The sequence below is a fragment of the Takifugu rubripes genome, chromosome 12 (assembly GCF_901000725.2).
Source record: "Takifugu rubripes chromosome 12, fTakRub1.2, whole genome shotgun sequence".
NCBI lineage: Eukaryota > Metazoa > Chordata > Actinopteri > Tetraodontiformes > Tetraodontidae > Takifugu > Takifugu rubripes.
This window is the reverse complement of record NC_042296.1, coordinates 9852589-9867233: the sequence shown is the minus strand read 5'-3', so window position 1 is coordinate 9867233 and position 14645 is coordinate 9852589. Positions and strand designations below refer to the sequence as shown.

Below are 14645 nucleotides of genomic sequence, written 5' to 3'. Positions count from 1 at the left end.
CTGAGTCTGCACGTGGATAATGTACATTTGCTCGCCATTGTGCATGTGGCCCGAAATATCTGTCCAGTAAACCTGTGACGCATAATCGTGCTGTCTGAATCTCTTACTGTGGATTTGTAGATGTGATTAGGAACAAACTAAACTTGCGTCAGAACTGTAAAAGTTGGCTGACGGAGCTGCAAACACAAAACCAGGCACGCTGCAGTGAATGTATTTATTTTTTATAGTTAGCTGGTTCTGCCCCACCACCGACGTGCAACAGCCAGAAACAACAGTAGCTGCGACCGATTGATTTGTGTGTGTAAAAATCCAGATTTGACATTTAAGGCAGGTGTCCTGATCTCAGGCCAGAATCTGCATCCAACCTCTCACTGTGTCGGCCAGTCATACGCATGGCAGGTCGACAACACCTGGATTGAGAACTTTTAACACTTTCTCCTCACTTTCCTGCTCTAAATTCTGGGGAAACCGGTGAGAAAGAAACAGTTTCAAGAGTGCTTCACCCATAAATCTCTGCTGGGTTAAATAGATTTAAACTGTGCTGAGGGAGCGTAAATGGACTCAGTCAAAGCTGTAAACGTGAACACCCAGCCAAGCTGCTAACATCTCAGCTAATTGTGTGTGGGGGTGGGGGTGGGTGTGTGTTTGTGGGTGTGTGGTGGTGGGGGGCTCCATCATCGTCTCCCCTCCTTCACAGACAGGTGATTAATAAACATTAAACAATCCCTCTTCTCCCAAACACACCGGAATCTGACAGGAAGAGAAGCATATGTTTGCCTGGAGGCGCGGGGAGAGATGGAGAGAGCGGCCCTGCTGGGTGTCAGATAGAGAGGGGGGCGGGGGGGGGGTGGAGGGGTGTAGGTAAGGTTGCAAGAGATGGAGATGAAGGGATGAGAGGGGAGAAGATGCACGAGGGTAATGAGATGGGAGGAGACAGAGACATACGGCAGGTGTGTGTGTGTGCGTGTGTGTGTGTGTGTCCCTGGACAACAGTAACTGAGTTGAGTATCTAATCCAGGTTAAATATAAGTGTGTATCAGTGGAGGTGAGAGGTGTTCTGTGGGAGAACAGATGGAGGAGTGGAGCTTTGGGCCCTGGAACAGTTCTCCGGTTCTCCCTGGAACCCTGTTCACACTGCTGCTGTCTCCTTGGATCTGTGTGGACAGAGGATTGATGTCTGTGAAAGGACCCTGAGGAACTCCTCTGTAGGTCTGCATCACAGAAGTGCACCTCACGGGCCTGGTGTCAGAGTTGTGGAAATCCCAGTAGTGATGAATCTGACCTTTTATGTATCTACATGTGTAGCAACATTCCTTCTGAAGGGATGTTGGCAGCCTGGTGAGGGCTAATATAATGCTAGTGCTGCTAATATTTGCTCATAAACTGCAGTTTGAAAGCTAAATGATGCTCCACAGACAGGAAAAATCTGGACTAAACTCCATGTTTGCATCCTGACTCTGAACCTCTAGTGCAAAAGAAGCTGTGACCCATAGTTTCTGCCTATTCCATCCCTGTTTCTTGGCATTTAATTCAAGAAGATAAGGAGATCTATGGATCAAGTGAGCTCCATATGTTTAAATGATCACCTGTTGCTCTCATATGATGCAGGTGTTTTACTGTTGTTCCACTGATTAACAACTGCAAATAACCAACAGAACTAATCCAGATTGAGGGTTTATTCTTCCTGCTGGAGTTCCTGAAGTTTTCTTGGTCTGCCTGGGTCTAAAAAGGAAGTTGGAGCGAGTGATGGATGAACAAACAGCTGAAGGCGCCATTTTCTTTTTATTGTTCTGATACTCCGGATCAAAACGGAACTCAGCTGATCAGCTCTCAGTTTTTTAATAATATATTACATTTATGACATAATACAATAATAACATTAATAATAATAATAAACACACAGAAAGTACAAAATGATTTAAGTTTTTTTTTTTTAAGTTACCAACAAGAAGTACTTTAAAATGAAAGAAACTGATTCTCCTTTAGCTGCCTTCTACTCCTCCTGACCCACCACTGCCAGAGAACTCAATTTCCCATGACCACCTAAAAATCACACCAATTAGACTGGTTTAAAGTCCTCAAAGGTCCGAAGGAGCAAAGAGCGGGTCGTTGTCTTGGATATGGCTTTCCAACACTTTCCAGATGACTTCAGTCCAAAGTGTGTGTGTGTGTGTGTGTGTGTGTGTGTGTGTGTGTGTGTGTGTGTGTGTGTGTGTGTGTGTGTGTGTGTGTGTGAGAAGAAACTCATCATGAAGAGATGTTTTGTCCATGCCATCATGACCCAACGCTGCTTAGAAGAGGTCCACGTGTCACTTTTAGTGAAGTGTGTGTAGACGAACGTTACAGTACAGATATTATTAAGCCCCGCCCCCTCCACGACAGGAAGGACCGCAGGGCTCTCTGGGAGGTAAAGGTCTCTTCTTTTTTTTTATCCTGAGGGCAAAAGTTGAGGGGCAGGAGTCTGTCTTTCCCACTCTTTTTCTCTCTTGCCTCCCATCCTTCCGTCCATCCATCCATCCTTGTTCTCCCCTCTTTATTTGCGGTGCTTCAGGTCCTTGTCATGGTGGCTCTTGCCTCCTCCTTCTCCTTTGTCCAGCATTTTGATGGCCTCCAACAGGTAGCTCTGGAAGGCGGACAGCGCGGCACAGATTGCGGGGGTTCCGAAGCCATGTGTGAGTAGGCTGAAGTGGGTCAGGCTTCCCTGGATGCCAGGCTCCAGACAGGGGGTGGGTCGGCTGCCTCCCAGCGGGGACCGATCTTGGGATACCAGGTCCACAAACTCCTTACATATCTCTCTGGGAATTTAAGAAACAGAAAAACACACTGAAATTCTGTTCTCGGGGTTCCCTCTGGCTGGTAGAACAGAATAAACAGATTTGAGATGATGAAAATACATATTAAACATGTAATTTGTCATATGGGCGGGTGGATGCTCTGCGACTCTGTGAATATGTGTCCACAGACTGGTCACTAAGTTCTGATTAGCTCTATCCAGATGTTGGCACTGACAGCAGAGTAAAGGAAATTTGATTTTTCTTTTTTCAAATGGCAGATTTAAGCCCAGCACGATGATCAGCCAGTGCAGATATGGACATGTGGTGGCTGTTAGTGCAGCAGGACAACAGGATGATGATGATGATGCTGTATGACCTCAGAACCCTGACCAAGCTAGTGGGCCCAGCTGAACCTGTTAGCGGGTTCGAATCTTGGCCAAGTTGGGCTGCAGTGCTGTGAAAAAGAAGCTGTTGTAGAATCCTGTGTGAAATCCTCAGATCCTGAGGATGAACCTCCAAACTGACTGGATCCTTTGGTGTCATCGCACCACTAGCAAAGTCATCCCACAGATAGCATCTTTGTTATTAGCCTGGCAGCCCCCTCATATCACTCTAGTAATGAAATTACAGCCTTGGTGGCTTGATAACAGAATTAAACTAATGCGACGAGCAGTGCCCACTCTCGTCTTCACAGAACATGTGCCGTCCTCTGTTCAGCTGTGTGTGTGTGTGTGTGTGTGTGTGTGTGTGTGTGGAGGGGGGGACTCACTTGGTGGCGAGCAGCATGCTGCGGCGTGTTGGGAGCTGGTCCGGCTCGCTCTGCCTGCACAGATACTCAGCTGTGGCCCTGGCTGGAAACTCCGTCTCACACACGTAACCGAAATCTCGCGCAAGATGGACGGCCTCACCTGGAGGAGGGGAGGAAGAGGAGGAGGAAGAGGGGGAGGACGAGGAGGGCGAATGTGAATGGGTTAAAACAGAAAGCACCGGAGTCTGAAGCCAACAGTGTTTGGACCAGAAGTCTTTAGCTTCATTTGAACAATTACTCACGACTCTAAATGTTTTGCTTTAACTCAGGTTAGCACAGGTCAGGTTAGGTCGTATGTATGTGTGTGTGTGTGTGTGTGTGTGTGTGATGCAGTTACCCATGCTACATGTTTATTCTCGCCTGCTCATGCGAGGTTATTTCTATGTGAATATGTTTGTCTCTCTGTCAGCTTGCATACAGGTCATTTGTGTGTGCGTGTGCGTGTGCGTGTGCGTGTGTGTGTGTGTGTGTGTGTGTCCCTACCCTCCACTAGAGATGTTAGGAGAGTGACGTTGGCTGCCTTGCGTCGCCCGGCGGGCAGGTTGAGGCCAATCTTCTCGAGACGCTCTCTCAGACAGCGGCCACCATTCTTTGACTTTGCCCTGGAGGAAGACAGCAAGACAGAGGGAGCAGTTTTTAGGAGCGGCTCCTTCTGTGGGTGTGTGTGTGTGTGTGTGTGTTGTGTTGGTGTGTGTCCCAACAGTATGCTCCATGTCAGCACTGCTACGCCTTCAGTTTGCTTTTCATGCTTTCGTTATTTCTTTTTCTCTCCCCGTCTTCAGCATCTGTGGAAGCTGAAACCTTACCCACAAATCACGTGTTCGTCACCAGAAATGATGATAATAATTTTTTGATAATAGTGAATAATGACGGTGTCAGTGTGTAATTCCTCTTGAGCATGTTTGGGACAGCAGTGCACAACAACAGGAGAAGAGAGTGGTCCTCCTGGATGTTCTGGCTCCTGCAGCCTGTCATGATGCTGCTCCGCAGCCTCGGGCTGTGCTTCTTTAAACCACACCGCCTCTCTTGTGATCTTGTCCCATGACCCATTTTGGTTCCTCCGACACGCTCATGTCTAACTTAAAGCTGTAAACCCTCTTTTCATACCCTGAAACTCAAACGTTACAAATAAGCCCAGCAAAGGCCTATATTTATTTGTTAAATTGTGCTTATTCCGTTATTTTATAAAGGCCTCTCTTCATCTGTTCAACTTGCTTTTGTTGCCCCCGTCTTGGGTGATTGTTGCTCTCACCTGCGGAGGACTCCGCCCAGCAGAGAAGCGTTGAGGCACTCGGGGGGCGCCAGGCGCCGCTGCACCTCCCCGACGGTCACCTTGTACTTGGAGTTGGAGCTGAGCAGAGAGAGGCGGCCTGGAACCGAGCAGAAGACCTCAGCGGGGTTGGACAGAGCGGAGAGGCCCAGGCCCTCCTTCCCCATGCTCAGGGCCGAGAGCGCCGAGCCGTTCAGCTTGGATGGGATGGGAACTGCGGAGGGAGCAGAGAAGCGTTCTTGGAGTCAGACAGTGAGAGAACGTGGCTGTGACGTGCGCTGTGGCGACAGCGCTGCTCCTCTGCTGATGAATCTATTCAGTGTCATGTCCTCCGGCACCAGCAGCTCTAATTCTGGAGCCTCCTGTTGGTCCTGCAGGTGGTCTCAGGCTAACGGTGCATTTACAAATAGCTGCATTTACACCTGAGCGCTCCGCTCACACCCACCAAACCGTTCCAGGCTGTTCCTCCGCTTCTGTGGTTCAGATAACGAGCCACCACGAAGGAGTGCTTGACTCCATGTTGGATTCTGATCAACCTGGCAGGAACCAAGTCAAGGGAAGTCCCCACGCTGACCTTTAACCCCATAGTTAATGGGGTGCGGAAATTAGCTTTGATCTGCTGAATGACGACTTGCGCTCAAACGTTCATCTGCTACTAGAACGACGTTCACAGGAGACACATTTTCTCATGTTTTTGGGGTTTAAATCAGGATGATTCGTCCCAACAGTGGGACTTCCTGCTTCCGTGGTGGTGTTGGTCTGTGGTGCTGCAGGATTATTACCGTACGTTTGTTCCACAACAACCTGACAACAAAAGTCCTGAAACTAAAAGATTCTCCCCCCCCCCCACTTCTCCCCCTGCTTCCCTCTCTGTTCTGCTCTCATTGATGTTGTCATTCATCACATCAGCTGCTGCTGGAGCAGCTGAACTCTTCCTCTTCCACCTCGTTGGTGGGAAAACTTTGTGGGGAAACCTGAATGCGCTCATCTCTAGAAATGATCAGCAGCTTCCAGAAGTCTCATTTTCTTCATTCAATATTTCAAAACCAAAATATTTTTCCTCTGCAAAAGTCGGCACATTCAACAGATTCAGCCTGGAACATCTGCTGGTCTCCTGGTCTCTCCCTCCTCTGGTGCATCTTCTTCTCCTCCAATCACTCCCTACCTCTGTTCCTCTCTCTCCCTCTCTCTCTCTCCATCTCTGTCTCCTCCAGCTCTCTCTCTCCCCCACTCTCTGTGTTCTTCTTTTCCTCTTTCTCCCCCATCTCTCTCTCCCCCTCTTTCTCCCCCTCTCTCCCTTCCCCATCTCTCTTCCCCCCTCTCTCCTCTCTCTCTCTCCCCTCTCTCTCTCTCTCATATGACCATGAACAGTTCATTAAGAATGTGTGCCTTTGGGCTGAAGTCTGCTGCTGAGTATTAGAAGACTTCTTGACTTCAAATGAAATAGCAAAACAGAATTATTTATAGTGTGTGTGTGTGTGTGTGAGAGAGAGAGAGTACATGTGAGATAAATAGACTGGTGTTGGAGCCTCACACAAACCCCCTTCAGCATCTATAGTACAATTATATAGGTGCACACAGACACAAAAGGTCCCACACACACTCCTCGGTCTTCCTCGCTCTAAATCTTACACACACACACGCACGCGTGCTTACCTTTTTTAATGACAGAGTGGTCCAGGATGCCCAGGGCTGATCCCTCCTCCATTCCCTGTACCATAGACAGAAAGACGGACAGACAGTCAGTCAGACAGACGGTCATTTATCGACATTGATCACACACACATTCTCTCTCTCTCTCTCTCTCTCTCTCTCTCTCTCTCTGATGACCCTCTATCAGCATATGAACGCATGAAAAACAACCTGTTCCTCTGGTTTATTTTCTGCTATTAAATAAACCGAATGAATAACTGATACAATCATAGTATCATAAAAAAACACCCAACATATTTTATCATTTCATACTGTCAACGTATTCAATAATATTAATGTTTTATTATTATTTGCAGTCAGCAATGAACAAAAATCTATCATGTCATTTTTCTCAGCAGAACAATTAAAGTTCAAGTGTTTTAGTTTTTTATATATATATACACAGTAAAACTCGCCTTTCTCTCTGAGATGCATTTGATCTTTTTAGTCTACGCGGGTGAATTTGTTTTACAGAACCGTCTCGGATTCCTCCTTTGTGTGAATATTTAAGCGGATGAAAACGCGGAGGATATAATCCATTAATCAAATAAAGGTCCTTGTCAAGTGGGAGCGTTTAGCAGTAACAGGCCGCGTTGACTCCTCGCCCGGCGCTTCTCTCCAACGTTTCTTTTCTATTAATGACCGTGAACATTGATTCGTCTCAGTGTTATTTATTCCTGTGTGTGTGTGAGGGGCCAAAAAACAGCGTCTGCAGCTGCACCTGCTGCAGAGAAGCTGACTGACTGTTCAACAAACCATAGAAAGACCCCCAACACACACACACACACACACACACAGATACCAAGAAATAAAAGGAAAAAGAAGTTCCGTAGTGGGAGCTCCAATGTTAATTTCGTGGCAAATAAAACCAGAAAAAAATTGTACTTAACTACGACCACTAAATAAAATCTATATGTTCACCTCCGGCGCTAAAACTTCTACGATTAAAAAACCCATATATTATTTTGGAGGATAGAATCTTAAAAAAATAAAATAAATAAGACAAAATAAACTGCCCAAACTGGCTATTTAATATTATGATGTGATACCCGATAATTCGATGATAAAAGCGTCGCTGTCGGCTCCTAATTTTAATAATTCTTTTCGTTTTTACTAAATAAAACATGTTTTAATGTTGTAATTGCTGCGGTCATATTGAATAAAATAAAACGTGCATCTCACTATTTTTTAAATTGCCTTTTTTATATAAGTAAAAAAAACAATGTCTAATATACTTATAAATCGGTTAATATTATCTTTACACAATTATATTTATGTCTGTTAAAGTGGCACCATTTCTCCAAACGAATGAATTAATTTGAAAAGTTAAAGATATTATTTTGCACGTATTTCCTTTGGATTCGTGACATCAGTAAACGAGGTGTATTTTCCTCTTAAAGAGTTCGTTTTCGATGCGCGCGGGTGTTGGTGACATTTAATTGAAGGAATTTGCCAGAAGCCAGAGGCCAAAAATAATTCACCTGCAGATCCTCCAGGCCGTGGTGGCCCAGGTGCATCCCTAAGGGACCGTCCCCGAGAGCAGCAGCACCTTCCCCGAGACCGTGCAGCAGCCGAGGGACAGCTGGGTACTCCCGACGGGGGTCGAGGCTCAGAGCCCGGTGTGACTGTGACAGGAGCCCCCCCTCCTCGGAGCGCGACCTCTGCGAGTGCCATGCTGCCTGCTGATGTTGATGGATGGAGTTGATGGAGGGGTAGGGGTCCGACAAGTGGGAATAGTCCTGGCTCTGGGAGTATGGCAGAGACGATTGCGGATAAGGGGGAGGGAAATACGGGGGTTGGAAGTCCGAGGCCGGAGTGTGGCAGAGCGGAGGTGCCGTGGAGTAGGCGGCCTGGTTCAGGGAGGATAGCTGGGAGAGGCGCCCACCCGGAGACGAGCCGCTTAGTCCCTCTGCACGGTCCTGAAGGAAAGAGACGGTTCGTGTCAGGGGCTGGATCATCACACCGCAACCGAAAGGAAGGAATTAAAGTTTTGATCTCGCTCAAAGAAAAATAAGAAACAGATTTCCCTCTTTTAAAACTGCAGCGGCAAAGTGAAAGGAAAACACATTTTCCACTCGCTGCGCAATGATGCGCACGGGCGGGGGACGCCTGTGGCACCGCTGCGGAACAGTGTCAGAAAGGTCAGCAAGGAGCTGCAGGAAGGAGAGAGGACGCACGGAGGCACCGGGAGCTCTGAAACCAAATGAATAGGCGACAAAGAACCACCTTCATGATGGACTATAAAAGCAACATCTGCACCAACACAGAGCAGCCGACTCGGGCGGGATCAGCCATCACCCATATCTGGTGGAATTGGATTTTTCAAAGCTGGGTCACTCAGATCGATGCTGCTGCTGCTGTTGTCCATCCCCCGTCCAGCAGCCTTACAGGCCGGATACCGGCAGCGACGCGCTCTGATGGCGCTGACTTACTTCCCATCTAAGTTTTCTGTCTTAAACCACGGGTGCACGGTGCTCTCCTACGCGCGGACACGCCAGCGTCAGCCCGGCTCACCTGCTGTGACGCGCAGAGCACAAAGAACGTTTCCGCGGACAGATGCGCGGCGCTGCGGCTCCAAACGGTGCCGGGATTCGATAAACAACTCAAACCGATCGTTGTGTGGCAGCAAGAAAAATGGGAACGATTTTAGTTCTCCGTCAGATACTTAATAATAAAAAAACACATGCAAATATTTATCTACGTCCCGATTTAAGCTATGTGACTCTTTTAGTTCACATTTTACGCACGTTCTTTGAAATTATATCTAGCGGTCACCAAAGGTTGTTTTTTTTAATTCCCAGAAATAGAGTCAATCTAAAAAAAAAACACCTAAAGACTGTGGAAACGTCAGTCTCTATCCAACTTACCATCGCCGAATAGGTGTGAATTAACATCTGGACCCTCGGAAACAAGCTCAAATGGAAGAAACTCAACAGGACGCGCAAAAAGCTTCCAGCGGCTGCAGATGCCCCCAACCAGATGTAATCCAGGAGTCTTTAAGGCTCCATGAAACTGAATCCCTTATTTAGTATTCTTGCTTATCTCTGCGCGTGTCAGACGAAATGCTGCTGCCAGACAAACACACGCACGCACAGTTTCTGCTGTCGCTCCATGAGCGCACTACTTATAGGGTCCGCGCGCACCCGGCAAACCGAAGGGAGGGGTCGAGGGTCCACTTCTCTTAAAGAGATATATTCATTCAATTAATGCCACAAGTTGCCACCAACTCTGGTTGGGAGGCGAGACTAAATCCTCTTTTAGTCTTTTACCCACCAAATGAGTCAGTATTAGAGTATTAATGCTTCAAAGTACTTTCAAGCACCTTTAACAAAAGTAAATTCTGATTTTGACTATTTTTTGTCTCTGATAATCACATTTAAGATAAAACGTTCAAGATTATTTACTTGACAAAATCTATCAGGGTTGTAAAATTTAAATGAAAGTTCTTCCTACGTCTATAACAACGATCTTACAGGTAATCCTAAAATAAAGACGTTTTAAAAATAATTCCAGATTTTAACAGACCTTTGCACCAGCAAAGGTGCAGCATTTTAAAGGATCCACCAAGAGAAGAACGAGATCAAATAATTTGTGGCGTTTCTACCTGCAGACTGTCGTTCTTGGTTCGGGATTTCCAGAGCATTGCGGCGCTGGTGCTGGCTGATGGGGATTAATGATACGAGATGGACTGAAGGTGCAGAGAGGAATGAGTGGCTGAGAGACGGCGCAGGAGTTTCTATGGATGCATGCGGGGGAGAGGGAGGCTGGTGGGAGGTGACAGGAGTCCCCGGGACTAAAAACTTTAGTCACGGTCAGACCAGGCCCTGCAGGCTGGCTCTGTGATGGCGGTCACCAAAAATGTGAAACATCAACAATGTTCACTGAAACTGGTGCACAGGCCAAGTCATCAGAAATATGGTGCAACCAGAGAAGCGCGCCATTATCAGACCGCGGCGCGTTAATGATGGAGTGTGTTTATTCCACTAGAGGCCCAAAAATCGCACATTTCTTAAGAAATAAAAACAATTACAAGCAACACATTTAAATGTCGAGTGACTGCCAACACAAGAAGCCGTAACTTAAAGAAACGTCAGCGCCAAACAGGTCTTCAGGCGCCACCTAGCGCTCATTCTCAGCCTCTGGAGACTTTAAAAGAAGCACTGCGGGACAAATAAAGAACAGAACTTGTTCCATGTCTCGAATAAGTTTAAGGGAGAAGTTCAAGACTGTTTGTATATAAAATTTTCATAACACACAAAGACAACACAATGGTCCCATATCTTAACAAAATATGCTTTTATTTAAAGACCAATCACTAAAGAAGTACTGAAACTGTACATGTTAATCACGCACGTTGACTTACACTAAAATGTGTCTGTGCGTCGTTGACCCTATAGAGACGGGATCATTTCATCTGTCGGTACAAATAGCACAGGCTCATTTTCACTTGGCTTCTACCAGTTTCTTCAGTTTCTTCATACTTCTCAGAGCTCCTTTACTGCTTGTCATCATGTGTGCGAGCTCCATTTTACAGGTTGGACATTGCTCAGCCATCGCGCTCAGAGCTTCCTCTAACGCCGCCTGCGTGTGCTGGTCAGGTATTGCGCAACACTGAGCCAACATGGCGGCTACGTGTTTGAGCCACCCTTCCTCTCTGACCAGGACGGTGATCCAGGGTTGAGCACGGACACAACCTCCCAGCGCCTGCACACCCAGCCTCCAGAGCTCAGCTGTCTCGTCCCAGCTCTCTTCCCAGCTGGAGCTGACCTGAAGCGGACCGGGGCTGGAGCCGGCGTCCAGGGCGCTGCGGAGGAAACGGAGAGCAGTGGAGAAGAACCTCCTCTGGCTCGGTTCACCTGAGCCTGGAGAGATTACAGCAAAACACCATTTATCTACAGGGAAACCACAACCATCCTGTTTTTAGTTTGTGTTGTAAATATCAGCTAACGTATAGCACAGCAGACTTAGTCCCCCTAATCATTCCTTTAGCTGACATGAAACAAGAACGCAAGTGTTCACCTGATGCTGGCGCTGGTCTCAGTCTGCCGATCATCAGACCCAACGTGCAGAAGTTTGCTCCAATGACCTGCAGACAGGGCTTGTGCACCAAAACAGGAAGTGCTTCACTCAGAAGGTCCTCCAGCGCTTTGAAGGATGGATCTTCCCTAGAAACGAGAGGATCACGTTTGGCATTTCCTCAGCAGCGCTGCACACAGTGAACCACTTACCGGACTCTCTCTGGCTCCGTGACAGCCAAGTTGAGCAGAACAGAACAGGCCGTCTCCATGCTGGGATCCCTGGTCAATGACGTTTTGCTTCTCCCCCTGAGTAACGTCCAACACTTTGACAGGAAGTCCACCAGCAGGGCTTGGGTGTCTAGAGTGAGCAGCACTTTCCTTGGACCTTCTTCTGCTGACAAGTGACACAGAGCTGGGAGGAGGTACCTGAAGGATACAGGCAGGAAGCGTTGTCAGGTGAATCTACAGTAGATGATGTGCTTCTAGAGCTGATAGTGATTACCTAAGGGCGTCCTTTCTTGTCCACGCTCCTCTCTCTCCAGACACAGACATGCTGGACATCCAGTCTGAGACGCCCTGCTCTGATCTCTCACCCTGCAAGTGGCTGCGAGAGTATCCGATCAGAAATGGCAGCAGTCTAATTACTTCCTCCTTCAGACAGGAAGTCTCCTCAGCCAACCAAGAGCACAGACATCGGAATGTGGCAAAGATAAAAGGGTCAGCATAGCCGCTTGGCTCTACCTGAAGAAACAGGAAGAGGGACAATGAAGAACATTCCAATGAGCATTAAAGGCTCCTTAAAAACAAGCATTTGACATTTTGCAAAACCTTACAAGTCTCATTTTTTTCCTTTTCCACAATTTATCTCTTAAAATAATTTTTGAACTGAAGTTCATGTTTTACATCCAGTTACAGGATGAGAACTGAAGTCTACCTGCTGCAGGTGGTAGATCTGGGCAGAGAAGGCCTCCTCCAAGACCCCCAGGACCTGCCGGCTCTGCTGCAGGGTCAGGGTGGTGATGCAGCCCTGAGGCTGGGCGTCAGTCAGCGGCACGGCCTGGCAGCACGCCTGTTCTATGGCTGCTTCCATGATGCGATAGCAGCCTGGAATCAGAGAGAAAGTCAAGGTTAGTTTACCCTCGCTCGGCCGTGAGGCACCAAAACCAAACGACTTGGATAAATAATTAGTGGCAGAAACCACAATGTAAAGAACACATTAAAAAACAACAAAAAAATAAAAGTTAGGTAGGTAATTTCAAAAACCTGTGAGTGTATGCTGCATCTCTGGACTTGGGTTGTGACCAGGCGGTTCCTCCAAACCCATTCTGACCTCCACACAAGCCCTGTTCACCAGTAAGCAGCAGAACTTGGGGGGGCCCACCGGCTCCCATCCAAACAAATCCAGCAGACAAGCACTGAGAACCAAGACTGGTCCGATCTGTCTTGGTGTCAGTTTTGACTGCAACATGGGTCTCAGCGCCGCCCAAACACAGACCACAGCTCCTTTCAGCTCTTCACTCTCAGCGTTCACTTCTAACGGGGGGAGGAAGTGGACCAACTCGGCACACTTGTCCAGTCTGTCCTCATCTCTGGCTTGACAGAAGTCTTTAGAAAGATCGACCAACAGAGACAGTAGTTGTGCAGAGTGCTTACTCCATATTTTGTCTTTTATGGTGCTGGACAACAGGCAGCAGAGCAAGGCAAGCCCCTTGTCCTGGCTAAAATACTGATTCTGTTCTACTGCCTGGCACAAAGCAGGTATGGCACCTCTGCTCAAGAGCTGGTCAGGACCTTTTGGTAGCATACACACGGCGGTGAGAACTTGGTAGCAATCAGCAAACAAGGCCTCATCCAGTTTGGAGCTCTGTCGAGTGGATTCCCGACGCGCTTCACTGTGGTCATCACCTTCATTTCTACTGTCCGTGCGACCTTCTGCATCGACATGATTATTTTCAGCGCCAACACTTCCTGCTGATTGTTTTTCATGATCCGCTTCCACATTTCCAGCTTGGACCTGCTGATGTTGGCGGACAGGACTGTCCACTAAGATACCCAGCAGGATGGGGATGGTGGCGAGGAGCTGGGGATGAGAGGCCATATCTGGGTCTGTGCTCAACGCGGCCAAGAGAGCCATGCCCAGTGAGAGAAGCTCATGTGGTGGTAAGCTGGAAGTGTCGGCCCCTTTGACTGCTGTCACCAAAAGCCGAGCTGGAAGGTTGAGACCCACAGCCTCAAAAATGCGCTTCAACGTGGATTTGTCCAGCTGGTTTGCAGGACACACTCGAGTTATCTGAAGAAAGGGTGAAAACATGCATTGCTCTTAACAAATGAAGAGTTCTTACATTTTCCTCTCACTTCAAGAAAGAAAGTATTTGTTATTTAAGAGTGTTCACAGTGTAAACATAGACTAGGCTGCAGACAGCCATATCTCTTCTTTTTACATTAGTTTTTGCAGAGAAATCCTTAAGATGTATCCTGAGAGAGTGTTTGTAACCTTGGTGCCCAAGTCTCACCAGTAGAAGAGCAGCTAAAGTGTGACTGTCGTTCTTGGCATGCTTGAGGGAATGAAGACATTTCTCCAGCAGCTCTGTTTGGGCATCTGTCAGCCCTCCTTCAGGATCCCCGTCCAAACCTCCATCACTGTCTCCTTGCTCTTCTGGTTTCGGAGGGTCGTCGCTCACCACCGCTGTAGCCTCGGTGCCGTCCGCCATGGTAACGCGGAATCACTGGGGATTAGTGATGTACAGATAATTAGGCCACTTTCACAATTCATCCAAAAGCAAAGAGGTGGTTGACTGCTGCTTTCCACGTGGCTTAGAGGCGGTTTAGGACACAGCGAGAAGCCACAACAAACACATTCCCTTTGTGAAATCGCTAAGACCTTATTCTGGATGTAAATGATTTATATTTAAATGAGTAATCATAAAACCTTACATTGCTAGCAGTACCCTCGTGCGCAGAAAAACACTCGTGAATTTTTTAAGGAAGTGAACAATCACAATAACACGAAAAAGAACCAATGAAAACAAGTCAAAAATTGCAATGAACCAATCAGATAATGGCTTCTTGAAAGGTGGCGACGC

The 14645-nt window shown here is 47.4% G+C and overlaps 2 protein-coding genes across 3 annotated transcripts; both read right to left on the bottom strand.

Annotated features, from left to right (window-relative positions):
• Positions 1-2431: 2431 nt before the first annotated feature.
• On the bottom strand, positions 2432-10276 carry tfap2e (transcription factor AP-2 epsilon). 2 transcript variants are annotated; one of them, XM_029845580.1, is made up of 7 exons: positions 10149-10276; positions 8026-8463; positions 6509-6563; positions 4835-5066; positions 4066-4184; positions 3544-3682; positions 2432-2795 (listed from the first exon to the last, which is right to left on the bottom strand). In XM_029845580.1, the coding sequence occupies exons 1-7, from the start codon at positions 10185-10187 to the stop codon at positions 2534-2536; spliced, it is 1284 nt and encodes a 427-aa protein (XP_029701440.1). In that variant the 5' UTR covers positions 10188-10276; the 3' UTR covers positions 2432-2533. The 2 variants fall into 2 exon arrangements, with proteins under 2 accessions (XP_029701440.1, XP_003969231.1); XM_003969182.2 differs by lacking the exon at positions 10149-10276 and adding an exon at positions 9412-9638.
• A 545-nt stretch (positions 10277-10821) lies between these two features.
• Positions 10822-14610, bottom strand: ncdn (neurochondrin). The gene is made up of 8 exons (XM_011609290.2): positions 14497-14610; positions 14076-14288; positions 12826-13852; positions 12497-12666; positions 12065-12303; positions 11773-11988; positions 11564-11709; positions 10822-11406 (listed from the first exon to the last, which is right to left on the bottom strand). The coding sequence occupies exons 2-8, from the start codon at positions 14271-14273 to the stop codon at positions 10988-10990; spliced, it is 2415 nt and encodes an 804-aa protein (XP_011607592.1). The 5' UTR covers positions 14274-14288; positions 14497-14610; the 3' UTR covers positions 10822-10987.
• Positions 14611-14645: the final 35 nt, after the last annotated feature.